Below are 14,211 nucleotides of genomic sequence, written 5' to 3' on the forward strand. Positions count from 1 at the left end.
TGTGTTGTGAATTGGCACTATAGAAAAAAACTGAATTGAATTAAAAACGTTGAAGACCCCTGCTCTAGATACAAAAAAGGAGGTTTTTAAGAAAATTGCCACTTATTGACGGTAGTTGATCGATAAGATCAATCAATCTTAGATTAATTGACTACTCGATAACTTGTCTCCCTAATAATGTATCTTATCTTATAATCCATCCTCTTCACAAGGCCGGGAAGGGCTGCAGTGTTTTTGATGTTCTTCTAGGTGATCTTCTTGATTAGTTGGTTTTGTTTTCTTCATTTGCTGATAATTATCACTCAATCTGTGTCATTGCAGTCTTTGTGTCTAATGTGTTCTTGAATTGCTTTAATTTAGTGGATTGCTTTTTGCTTGCTGAGGTCTTTTCTTCATGCTCTTCTTTTCTGGTGAGTTGTGTGTGTCTATTGAAGCTGCACCAAAACAATAGCTGAACACAAAGGGGTCCACCCCTGTGGAACGGGGGGTCGTTTGGTTTCTTTTGTTAGTGGGGCATTACAGGCTAATGCCGATCGGAGGTCACTAAAATTAGTGTTGCTGATAAAAGAGGCCAATTGACCCCTGTTCCAAAGGGGTGGAGCCCTTCGTTCATTTAAATTAGCATGTTTTAGAAACAAAAACAAGGTTTTGTTGGGCTACTGTATAAAACCTCGAACTCAACGCTATTCCTGAGATTTTGAACTGAAAAAGCTTCCTAGATGGGGAGCAAAACATCTTTAAACTTGGAAACAAAGTCCATTGGATTGTTTTTAATTTTCTTTTTTTTTCAAATGACTATGAATGACTGAGAACCTTCACCAGCAACTCATCAATCAAAACAGGAAGTAAACACGATACCTCTCTCCAACAGTAGCACCATGTGCTGGAGAACCAACAGAGAGTGATTGTATAATAGGAAATAGTGAAATATTGATATTTTTTGGGTTAGAAGGAGGGTGAGCGTTATATACAGGTCTTTTTTTTGTGGCGTTCCATAGTAAATTCATTAAGAATAGATTTATTGAAGCTTAATCACTGATCTAAAATCAGACTGGATGGGCAACCCTTTTTGTTGCAACATCTTCCAGGTCATTCTGGAAGATAATTCTGGTTCCCACATTTTGTAGAGAAGGCCAGACATCTGGTTATATCAATTCAGCTAGTATAAGGACTGACCTGGTGTCTCCACGTAATGGGATGTGCTGCCTCTGAGGGAGGCGCCCACGGTTCACCCTGATCAGATGCCACGGAACTGGAATAATTAGTGGGATTGAACGTGGTTGTGAAGGAGGAAGAGTGAGATAAGGTTTGTAAGATAGGGACAAAAAGGAAGAGATGAAATAAAATATGATGAGGCGGTTGGAGGTTTGGGTCAAGAGCTGAACACAAATCATCTAAGTTGTTATGACAATTCACCTGCCGTGGCTCCTGGTGGTGGTCAGGGGGTCCGTGGTTGCTGTATATGATTGTGTGTGTGTGTGTGTGAATAGATGAGGACTGGAGGTATTTGTCAGTCTTGGTTCTGTTGTTTTCTTTTGAGTATTCAGTTTTGTTTTGCTCCATGTTTTCTAGTTTTATTGGTTTAATGCCTATTGTTGCGTTTTCTGGTTCTATTTCATTTCTTAGGTTTTTATTTGTTTCCCTCTGTTGCCCTGTTGTGTTGGCCTCCTTTTCCTTAGAATCCTCTCTTCACACCTGCTCCCTATCAGCTCATTAGTCCAGTCTTTGTTCAGTCTCCAATAAATACTCTCCTTGTGCCGTTCCTCAGTGCTGGTTCCTCGTCTTACTTTGTCTTACTCGTCTTACCTCGTCTTACCCCAGCTCCTCGTGATTGTTTTCCCCTGATGTCTCCGTAGCTCTGTTTTTTTTTTTTTTACATTTTTCATGTAGGATTTTTTTAAATATGATTCCTGCCTCAGTTGTTTGTAAACATTTAATTAAATCTACAAAAACTCACCTCTGCCCCCCTGCCTCTGCATTTGGGTCCTCTAACCTCAATCAAACCCTGACAGTATTTTTTATATACATATATGAGTATAAATAAAAAAACATGTTTCTGATGAACAAATATAAATATGCATACATAATTATTTGTGAATAATAATTTACCTTAATTGATCTCACATTGGAAGCAGTTGGCTGCCATCATGCGGCGCCCGGGGAGAAATCTTGGGCTGTGTTCGAATTTATGGGCTGCCATTCAAGGAACTGGATCGGATCCTTTGAAGTAAGGAGACTCGAAGAGGTCCAGTTTTCTCTGACCTACGCTCTGTCGCCTAGCAACTGTGACAGTTGAAACACAAAGCAGGAAAAGAATGAATACCAAACTTTTCAAAATGTTTATTTTTTAATTTTTTTTATTGTAAAGTGTTCTTAAATTACAGCCAGACCCATTTACACAGTAACAGATAAAAACCTTTAGATAAACCAAACATTCCCTGCTTCCTATCTGACTTAATAACCACTAAAACTACTATTTTCATTAATTTCAGATGGAAATATTCCCAGAAGTATTCATACTTATATTAAACTGAAATTCCAATATTCACCACTTTTCGGAGCCAAGTAGCTTTTTCTTCTGATCATGGAACAGCCAGCTTGCTTGGTCTCGCAATGAATCCTGGGATATCCAAGGATAGCGAGGATACATCGGATACATCCTTCAGATCGGGCATAAAGAAGGATGCATTTTTAGGCCGCATGACGAGGAGTCTTGGAATCCAACCAGACCTTCGCGCTGCGTTATGATGTAATCGACCTTGAGTGATGCATCCCATAAATTCGAACAGAGCCACGGTTTAAGGGTTTTGCTCAGGAACCCAGAGTGGAGGCAGTGGGATTCAAACCAGGTTTTTGCAACCTTCTCAGAGCTCAAGCACACTGCTCTAACCACTAGGTGAACACTCCCCAATATATATAGCAGAATAGTTGTTTAGGTGAAAGTAGTATAGTATATCTGTCATGATGGGTCAAAGAGGCTAGCCCATATGCAGAACACAACGGAGACTGGATAAAAGTTTAACAGAGTTTATTGAGGTTTCACAAAAACACATGATAATGAACTGGGTCTGGAAATGGTTCGGGCTGGTTACTGAAGTCTTGACTGGGACCAGAGACTGTTGGTTAGCAGAGTTCAGAAGGAGCTAAAGCGTCTAGCTTCAGACTTAACATGGCTGACCTTGATCTGAGCTTCCAGCTCTTCACAGAGAACAGCAGGGGATATCCACATAGGAAATCTTCAGGTTGACTCCACTTAGGAATCTTCAGGTTAATTCCACATAGGAATCCTCAGGTAAATTCCACATTGGAATCTTCAGGTAAATTCCACATAGGAATCTTCAGGTTGGCTCACCAGGGCTGATTAGCAGGTTAAGCTCTCCCAGAGCTTCAGGCCAAAGAGACAGGTTTCCAGTGAGGCAGCTCACCCAGAGCTTCAGACTAGCAACAGGTTTCCAAACTAAGATCAACACTGCGGCGAGGAAGCAAGGTCTGGCAGGTGTTTATAAAGGGAAGGTCTCCTAATGAGTAGATGCTTCTCAGGTGTGCTGGAAGATTCCAGCACTAGGAGACCCATGGCACACTCTGCTGGAGACAGGGGGTAATTTCCAGATCCCAACAGTAACTCCAGCCCTAAGAGAAAAACAACAAAAAGTAGAAGAGGATCCTCGGCGCCCTCTGGTGGGCAAGCCTGAGGATCCCAACAATATCGCTGAAAATCAACAGATGATGCCCCATAGCAAGTTCTCACTTTGACATTTGCCTAAACTTGCACATTATTCTGCCTGCTTATGGGGTGAATTATTCTTTCTATCATTTTTGCAAGCAAAGAAAATTTTGGCTAATGGAAAAAAAAAAATCTATCCAGAAATAAAACTTGGAAAACAATTTAGAGTCTGAGAGGAACTGTTCTTTTTTCAGAATTTGTGTTTTCAAATTATTTACTTTTTCATTTTCTTTTCAAGATTCTATATTTTTTTTATTTTGACTTTTTGAAACTTAATTTTTAAGATATTATATTTTCTTTACAGGTTTTAAGACCACTCAAACTTTCCTTGTTGGCCTACTTTGATTGGCCGTTATACATTTTTGCAGTCCATGAAGAATTGAATGAAATTCTCCCATTTCAATAAATCATATTTATGTTTGATACAGCAGTGATGATATGTCTTTGGTTTTCCGTCCAACATTTTTAGTGCTTGCTTTTTGTTTTCCATCAATTCAACTGGATTTGATTAATCTTTGCAGGCAGATATCCAACTTGTCATCATTATGGGACAAAATCATTGCATCAACATATATCTTAGCTGCTTCATGCATCAAGTTATCATTCAAATAGCAGAAGTTGTTTTGATTACAGTTCATTCCATTTCCAAGTCTTCTCAATATGAATTTTAAAATAAAGTATTTGGTTTTTTGCAACATCTAAATGCTTGAATTCATGTACCACTGTTAGCTGACTGGGTTGGACCATAACTCAACACCTGAAGGCAACCTTGCATATAAAACTCCTACTCATGTGATGGTGCATAATATTGATACTTTGAAACAGAATCAGCTTTCTTGGCCTGGTTTGTGTTTAAGAGCAAGGAGTTGAGCTTTAGTCACTATCCCTTATCAGCATCAATTCAAACAATGATGTATAAAAACTAAACCTACTAAAATCTCCTCCACCATCCAGATTTTGACCTGTCGATCGAGGGCCAGGAGAGACGCGTAGGACGAAAGCTCCTACAGGAGATGTACAACAGCAGCCAGGAGGAAGTGGAGATTGATGAGGGACCAAAGAACTGCACCATCCCAGGTAAGGCGGCATGAAGGAAAGAGGACAAACCTTTCTTTGCCCTAGAATAGAGAGGAGGCTAAAATAAGAAAAGCAAAAATGGGAAAGAATTGTCCTCTCCCTTTTTCCATTCTTTGGTCCCCCTAATGTAGAGTAACCTATTTGGTTCAGTCATATGAGTCCCCGTGACTGCAGCAGTCGATGACGCTCCAGCTGCCTCTGTGGTTTTCACAGCCCTCGACACTTTTTGGGATTATTCTCACCTTTTTTTCTCTCCATTGAACGGGTTATCTTCTTCACACCATCCTTCCTCCACTTTATTACATGTTTCTACTCTGATGTTGCCTCAACAATGACATACATAAAGAATGATCAATGTTTTCTCACATAGTAACCTCAATGTGTTTAAATGGGATCTTAGATGATCAAGTTACTTTAAGTTGTTTATAATTCTGAAACGGAAGGAAAAAAAAACAACTAATCTTCTTGCCTAAGAAAATCAGAAAACGGAGGATGACATTTTTAACCAGTTGATACTTTGCTTAATAAATGAAGCTTGAGATTAAATGCAAAAAACACATGGGCATTAATTTTGGAAAACTTTCTAGAAATGTTTCAAGTATTTCTCATATATTTAGGTCTGGAGTTTAAATAGGTCAATATTTTTTACCAAACCTCTGTTGGAGCTTCATTTTTCATTGTCCCTGGTTATGAAAAATATCATATAATGCTGCCACCAAGTTTCAGTGAAGAAATAGTATTTTTGTTATAATGTTTAATGTTACTTATGCTTTACACAGTGTTTAGCGAATAGAACAAAAAGTTTAAAGTCTGTCTCCTCTGATCAGGACAGCTTCTTCTTTATGCGCTACATCATTTTTATCGCAGTATTAGAAGTGAGACAGAAGAAGAGAAAGGCCTCTGAAGAAAGAAACAAAACTGAGATATTTTCACACAATGGCGTACACTGAAAGCCCAGGTGGGGCTTCCCACTGATGCCTCGGTTGCAAAGTTTCTTCTTGGGAGGTCAAGTTTGGCATGCTATTTGGAGAAATCAATTTCATCACTGCTAGTAAAATGAGGAGAAATGGACTTGTGCACGCTCTCACACACGCTTAATAGGCATTCTCTCTCAGGAGCAGTTACAGGGTTGTGCATGTGCATTTTTTATTAAAGTGGAGAGGGAGGATCTTTTCAAAAATTCATGAAAATGCACTATAATTTCTTAGACTTCTTCTGTCACTTTCTTGTTTTTCTTATGTACAGGCCAGACCTTGTGAGTGTGCAACTTAATGTGTTTATGTGTTGTTACTTTATGTTGCTTCATATTTAATCATACAACATTTGTACAGTCATTTGTTGTAGCTTTCAGAACATTGTAAAACACATGAAATGATTCGAAATTGTCAAAAACTTACCAAGTTAGTGCCAGACCTGGTACCTCTGTTGATCGCTGTTCTGAGGAATAATGATTGGTTAACATCTAGTGTTGCAATACCGATACCAGTATAGGGCAGGGCCCCAATCCAGCACTAAAATGGTGGTATCGGTATCAGTACCAACAAATAGGGCATTGATACCATTTTGAGAGCCAAAAGCTTATTCAACTATTGTCACCCATTCCAGCTAGGCAATAAAAAGTTCTACTGGATTCACTTTGTATTAGTCTTTTTCCTGCTTTACAAAGGTAGGCAGCAGCTTGACAAAGCCATGAAGACAATTATTTTACATCCAAGTATTATGCAGATCTTCACATATACACACACATCAATTTCAACAGATGGTATCGGTATCGGCTAATACTGCACTGCCAAGTATCGGGTATCGGTATCGGCTAATACCGCACTGCCAGGTATCGGGTATCGGTATCGTGGCCAAAAAATTGTATCGGCGCAACACAATTAACATCTGTACTTTGGGCTCCTGGGTACTTGATAGCTCCCAAATGGAGAAAATCCCAGCAGCCATTCCTAGCTGCTTCTCTGCTTTGCGACCTTGGACGGGAGCTGCCATGATTGCCATTTGTGAAACTCAGAGAGAGAAAGGTACGGATAGTCGTTGTTGCAGCTCTCTGGTTTTGGAAAGTAGGCTGCATGCCCAACGTAACTTTGAAGAGAGTTTGGAGAATGTTGTCCATCCCTCTGCCTGCAGGGCGAGACATTCAGGTGATTTCCCCAATGTGGCCCTCTCTAGGTCCGCAGTAAAAGAAAAAGGGAGGTAAGGGTCTCAAGGCTTTGCAGAAAGTTCGACCGGGTGGTCTCAGGATGTCCTTTGAAATTCCTTTCTTGTTGGACTGTCTTGCAGAAAGTTCTCAGTCTGGAAAGCAAACCAGCATCCTGTTTCCAGTGTATGATTCTATTATTCTCATGGCCTGCTTGGCCCAACACATCAGAAGATATTTCGACAGGGTGATTTCTTCAGCTTTATATCTTGGTACCATAGTTCCTCAGCTCTTCCATCCTCTTTGCATCTTCGGATAACGGATTAAACAGCGCTGTGAGTTGTCTAAAGCTAAGGGTATAATTTAAGGACCTAACCATACTTTAGATATCTGCACTCCTGATTGCTCTGCAGGGTCTTAATGATGCTGTTTTTTTTTTTTTTACTTGAATGTTTTCTGACAAACTTCTGAGCCCAGAAGAAGAACGGCAACATTTATGCAAAAATAAAACTATGCACAGTTTGATTCTGTTTGCTTATGACCTCTGAAAGCAGTTGATTCAGCAGACATCTGAATGATGCACTACTTTGTTTTGCCATTTCACAAAAAAACTGCACTAAATTACAGAAAAACAGCCGGTTGACAAAATGTCGGAACGGTTCTGGCAGTGTGAAAACTTTTCCAATAAAAAGTAATTTCTCCAAGGATGACTATAGGAATATTCCAAAGAATGAGCTCATTGATTTGAGATGGTTGGACTTCATTTGGAAGGATTGGGGGGGGGTCCCTCATAGGTTCATTATACAAATGGAACGTCATCACTTTCCCAAGGTTACCTGGCTTCATCTATAAACGGAGGACGGGGTCAAAGTTCACCTTGTCTCTTCTCCCTTGCTGATGACGCAGGAGCTGCTCCTTTTTTTCCTTTTGTTGCTAAATTTAAAGCAGCAGCCCAACCCATGGCTTTAACCCCTGCTACCCTCATGAGGACGGTGTAGTTCCTGCTCAGTAACCTCTATTTTCTAAAAGTCATGTCCTGCTTTGGTGGCCTGTCCTCTTGAGACATTGAAAACCGTATTGGGGTGATTGTCATCCTTCGCCTGATAATTAAGTGGAATAAGTTTTTAAAAACTAATAGATTATTGAAGTTGAGTAAAATAAAAACAGCCCATACCAATGTTTTTAAAAAAAGTAATTGTAATGCTTTCTGTTGTAGGGTTTTATGACAAAAGCTTGACATGAGTTTTTTTGCTCAGCAGCCACAGTGCCTAGAAGTTACCAACTACTTAACATTATCTCTAGCCACAATTTAATGTTTTATATAATTAAAGTTGGCTATGGCATGCTAAAGATTTCTTGAAATTGATTTACAACTTTTTTTTTAAATGTGCACAAGGCTACTTAAAGATTACAAGGCCCTATTTCACAAAGCATGGTTAGTGGCAATCCAGGGTAATGCATGTGGCTTGTGTGTCGCAGTTAATGCAGATATGCCCCCCCCCCGCAGACACTATGGTGGACCTCCCCAAAATTGTAGGTGACTGCAGACAGTACCGCAGGTAGCGTTGCAGGGAGGAGACAAAGGAGGCCTCTAATTGTTCAATTCATCATCCACTCTACACTACGGGCATTTCCTGAATTTCAGTAAGAACTATACTGAAAGAAGTGAATCTATTTCTAGGTTGATCAGCTGCATCTCAGTCAAATTGCGCTCTGGTCCAGTTGCCATTGTTGTTGAATGACTTCCGTAACAGGAAAAGAAACGCACCACCCACCACACCCACAATCCTAGCTAGTTCGTGATTGTCCTTCTCGTGTAGTGGCGTAGAATAATATAGCGTAGACCACGCTTCAAAATTGGGCATAAATCAAAATTATCTGCGACATACCGGAGACAGGCTTAATGCCACACACTGCAGCAGGAGTACACAGGCTCCAAACGAAGGTCATGAGAGATAAGAATGAGTAACACAGCTTCTTTCATGGCACGAAGGGGTGAACTGCTGGAGATCCATCTGGCCATTGAAAGAAATATTAACCTAACAGTGAATGGCCTTGATGAACTCAAGTTGTTTTTCCTCCAAATGTTTTTATGTGAGAAAGTTCTTTATGCAGGGATGGGATAGTTCCAAGGGAGAGTGGGTGTTTATTGGGAGTCTTCATATAAATGTATGTACTGAGCTTTGCCCCAGTCGGAGTTCTATCTCTCCGTTTGAGGACGTTAAATAAATCTATATTTTTGCAGAAATGTGTTACTGCCTCAGCTTCCAAACTCCACAATGCCCTGGCTTTTCAGTTCCAGGCTGTTTGGAGTAATGCTGAATATTATTGAAGTTGTAGTGCAAATACTCTAAAGATATCTCTGTCAGAAGAGAGTGAATATATTAAAATATGTTTGCCTTAGTGCAGACATCAGATTTGAATAGTTCATATTTCAGTGGAGGTGAGTATGGGCATGGGTATTCAATTCAATTCTATTTATGGGTGTGTAGGTGGCGCAGTGGTTCGTGTGCACGACTCCTGTACAGAGGCCTTAGTCCCCGCCGCAGCTGACCCAGGTTCAAATCTGGCCTGTGGTCCTTTGTGGCATATCTCTGATGCCCCATTTCCTGTCAGCCTACTTAACAGAGTCCCTCATTTTACCTCGGCTTACCCTGGATCCTCGTGATTGTTTTCCCCTGACATCTCCATGGTTCTGGTTTGTTTTACTTTTTTCATGTTGGATTTTTTTATTTGATTCCTGCCTCAGTTGTTTGTGAATATTTCATTCAATCTACAAAAACTCACCTCTGCCTACTCACCTCTGCATTTTGGTCCTCAAAAACCACAACCAAACCTTGACAGTAGCCCAATAAAGCCTTGCTATGGCTTAAACATGCAAATTGAACTGAAAGACCAGGTCCACCCCTTAATAATGGGGAGTCGTTAAGGTCTTTGTTAGTCTGCAATACCCGATACTGGTCTATGCCACGGGGAGTCGTTAGGCTTTGTTGAACTACTGTATGAAGCCTGCAACTCAACGCTAATCCAGACATTTTGAAATGCAACTTTGTTAAAATTTTTGGAATGACTATGACCTGGATGACTGAGAATCTGCAGCAGCATAATCTTATCTGTGCGAAGAACATGCATCCATCCCAGGCCTATCACCAAATTCTTGGGGCTAAGGAGGATAAGGGATGGACTGGCGCTCTGCTCAAGTATAAACCTTTATTCCCAAACAAAAAAATATCTCAAATGAATGCAACCAAATTCAGACATATCTATTACTATCTTGTCTTATTTTCCAGGCTGATTTGATCTCAGCTTTCCTTCATTTATTGCTTATAAAGTGATACATTTCACCATGTAGCAGGTGTGATGGGTTTCCTGTAGGTAGGCTTTCTTGCCGGCTGATGAGGAAGCAGCCCAATGTGATTTTTTATTTTTATTTTTTAAATACTTTAGTTTGATTGTTGCCTGAAATTAGAAGCCAGCTGATCCAAAGCTGGAAACGAGATGGGAAGGAAGAGCTGCTTGTTTGCTAATTTCTTCCTCTTATACCGTCATGGGATTGATTGTGAGAACCCCGCCGCTTCTGTTGATTTCTGATACTTGTTTATTGCCTTGTCCTCTTCATCAACGTTTCATTTATCATTCAGGATGGAAGGAATAATATCTCTGATTTTGTTGAGCAAGTTGCTTTTTACTGGTATTGGTATAACTAGGGCAGTAATTATCCATTAATGTAGTTATCAATCTATTCATTATTTCTTTGATTTATTTTAAAAAGCAATAGCTAACATTGCTATCGATCTGTCTGTCCATCTGAAATATTATTTTGCAAATGTATGAGTTCTGGACAGAGCATATATACATTTTTTGTTATCTTACATGAAATATATATATATTTTCTGTCCAGTTTCTGGTTAATTCCTGCTCTGAAAAGGTTATTTTTTCAGCAAATGAGAGTCTTTTTACTGCAGCAAACATTTCAATTCAATTACCATAATAGATAATGATTATTTCTATAATTGATTAACCAAGATTCATCCAATTATTCATTTCAGCCCTAATCCTACTAAAAAAGAGAACTTGTTTATTTTGATCAGAAGCTCAGAGTTTCCTTCAAGTGGAGGAAAGTGAATCATTCATCATTTCCCTTCTGCAGTAAATCTGAAGAGCTGTCGTTGTTAATAAACTGCAGAGTTTTATGCGGAAGCATCATTTCCCTGATGTTTGTATCTCATTTAAATGATTAGTGGTTAATTCAACCCATGCTTGAGCAGGCTGCTGTGCACAGTGACAGCTTCGGTACCCCTCCAACCTCTGCACATGTGACTGCGCTCTCCGGGGGTATTTTCCTGCATGCTGTCCTCCTCCGTTATTAAAACTGAGTGGGCTGCAGTGACTTAATCGGGGCTTCCCTGTAAGGAATGCGGTGTGTGTTGGTGCGCCTGCTGTTTTTGGCTGAAAGTTTTAGAGCAGTATTGATTAATGCGAGGGAGCTGCTGGGCTTGGTTTCTGCGGCGAGTCACAGAGTGCATCGGTGTGCTCTCGCTTTCGCTTCACATCAGGATCCTCCCGGCCTTTCCTCACGTGTCTGAGACGAGTATGTGGTTGATAAATTAATCAGATCTTAAAAGAAAGAAGAGGTCTCACCAGCTGCCCTTCACTAATCAAATATTAAATTAACCCACGGAGCACCTAAACCTAGTTCCCATGAGAAATCAGTGCATCCATTTCACAGTGACACCAGCAGCTCTGAGAGGATCCTGCCGCTGCTGCTGCTTTCCAAAGTTGACTGATTGTGGTAAAGTTCTCTCATAACTGCCTAATGTGCAGATTGCCAAAGTCATCTTGTGTTGTTATTGCAGGATCAGGAGCTCTGTACTCAGGGGAACTGGACCAATCCATCACAGCAATTAGCAGAGCAGCGTCAGAAAACATCGCTCTACATCAGCTCCTGCTGGTTCTACACTTGTTCTTCCCTCCTCAGCATTAATTCAGCATGACATTTTGTTTGTTTTTACCTTTTTCCATAAGCATCACCCTGTCTGGCTTAACGGATGGTGTGGAAAAAAGGTTTCCCCTGTGACACAAATGTGTCTTAAATAAGTTTAGCTTTACTGAAGAACAAGAACATATTTTAAATGGTAAATGCAGGTATATGTGGGAAAGATTTGCAGCAGAGACGCACAAGGAAATCAGATAGTTACTAAAATCAGATGATCTTCAGCTTGACCCGCTCTGACTGGTGGCCAAAAAGTTGCAAACAGGACAACCCTATCAGGGAGCAAAACTTATCTGAGTGCAACTTGGTTGTTAAGGAGAACAGCTCAAGTTCCAAAGGTTTTGCAGACGTTTGCCCCCTCTGGCGACAGGTTGAAATGACACCAGTGTTGTGCACGCCCAGTAGAGAAGAGGAAAAGCACTGCAGTCTGCTGCTGTGATTGTACAGTACTGGGTAATGCCCTCTAAGGTAAGGAAGTTATGAATATTGAACTTATTCTAACAAAGAATCTTACATTTTTAGCAACAATAGGGCCTTTTTCAGGGCAGATCTAAGCTTCCTAAATTTGTGAAAAACTACCCCAATATTTACTCGTCTTCATCAGTGATTAGACTTCAGTTTTGCCCTTTTTATCCGAGTAGAAAAAAGTTGAATTTGCTTATTCTGGAGTGGAGTCTGTGGTGGAGTATAATGTGCTGTTTTGGTGGGTCCTTTGTGATCCAGATTTTTGCCTGCATTCTCTCGCCAATGCTTTAATGGCAGGGTAGACTCCAAAAAGTACCCATGTGGATGAGAACTTGCAGCGCGGAACACCCAGACATTTCTACTGACTAACAAATGGAGCCTACACAGTTGTAGCCATTCAAAATGCCCCTTCCCAGTCAGACGCCAGCAGAATGGCAGCCTACTTCCCTGCAACTCCCAGAAGTACCCCCTCCAACTTCCAGCCACCGGGGTGACCCCTCCTTCTCATGTGCATGCATATTTTTTCACTCTGACTCGACCCTTTCACTGAATTTCAGGGTCTGGACAGGAGATGACGCTTCACTTTTAATCTTAATGTCCGCAAATCATGACAGAAAGAATATTTTAGTACTAAGGTTGATGTTTTAAAAGGAATTACAGGGAACCAGCCAAGGACCAGCCAAGGGTCTATCCAGGAAAGTGGGGACATTTTGAAAAATCTCAATTAGGATGCATTCTGACCAAAACTGAGTTTGTGGTTTTAGTTACATTTTTACAGCCTACACATTTTTGGCTCCAGCATTTCATTGCTTTCTTTTGTCCAAAGTCCATTGTCACAACTTTACTGTTGTTTGGGAAGCTGCTTCCTTCTAGCTTCAATGCATGGATCTGTATGTATGCTCGCTACAGCTCTCTCTCCCTCTGTGTGACAGCAAACCCAGGCCTTAGTTTGCACCTATTGATTTGTTAATCCTCTAGTAGGGTGGTTAATGTTTAAGCATATTACAGCCACCTAAAGGGCTGAAATAAAAAAGTTATGTTTTTACTTTAGTTAATCAACTTTATTATGACCAAATATCCAGTAACTTTACTCCAGTAGTAATTAATTTGGAAATTGTGTTGTTGTTTTCTTTAATTGCAATCCAATGCAATTAAATCAATTCCATTAAGTATTTTTTATATAGCCCCCATTTACAACACATGTGATCTTTTGGGGTGGTTAAGGAGAGAGTACCCCACACAGAAAACCAACAGAAAAGGTTGGAAAAAGAGCCTAATTACATCCATAATTGGGTCGGCCTAGGAAAGATACTGTTTAGCAGATGAGTTCTGAACTATATTTTAAGTCAAGGAATGAAACAGAGCGCATCCAGATAGTCAAAGTAAAAGCTGAGTCCATAGCTATGTCCAATTGAGAAACAGGAAGAAACACTGAAAAACAGGCCCAACTCTGTCATCTATACTCTAAGGAGTTGATGGCAGAGGCCCAGCTGATATTTCTCCAAGATTGTGAAACAGCCAAATAGGAACAGACCAGATGAGGCTAGTATGATGCAAAAAAGGAGAGAGAACATAAAGTTAGAGGGTGAACTAATTAATAATGCAGAATGGGAGAACAGAGACAGAATAAAGCAGAAAAATGAAAAGTGGACGCTATGTCTTCCATCAGCCTAAGCCTAAAGCAGCTTAAATACAGAAAATACTTAAGGATGAGGGAGATTTTGGAGGAGGTACACTGCAAAAATCATCTAAAAATGTGAAAAAATGTCTTAAATTAAGTGTATTTACCATTAATTTGAGTAGGTAAATAAG

At 40.2% G+C, this 14,211-nt stretch overlaps 1 protein-coding gene across 1 annotated transcript in view; it reads left to right on the forward strand.

The window, feature by feature from the left end:
- The window catches only part of slc24a3 (solute carrier family 24 (sodium/potassium/calcium exchanger), member 3), a gene marked incomplete at its 3' end in the record, with an annotated part of 81,008 nt that overhangs the window by 7,445 nt on the left and 59,352 nt on the right, over nt 1-14,211 (forward strand). The window contains exon 3 of the mRNA XM_015397370.1: nt 4,679-4,801. Coding sequence (XP_015252856.1) covers nt 4,679-4,801 — 123 coding nt within the window. The remainder of the gene's footprint in view (nt 1-4,678; nt 4,802-14,211) is intronic.

Source organism: Cyprinodon variegatus, unplaced genomic scaffold (assembly GCF_000732505.1).
Source record: "Cyprinodon variegatus isolate N-32 unplaced genomic scaffold, C_variegatus-1.0 Scaffold858, whole genome shotgun sequence".
Taxonomy (NCBI): domain Eukaryota; kingdom Metazoa; phylum Chordata; class Actinopteri; order Cyprinodontiformes; family Cyprinodontidae; genus Cyprinodon; species Cyprinodon variegatus.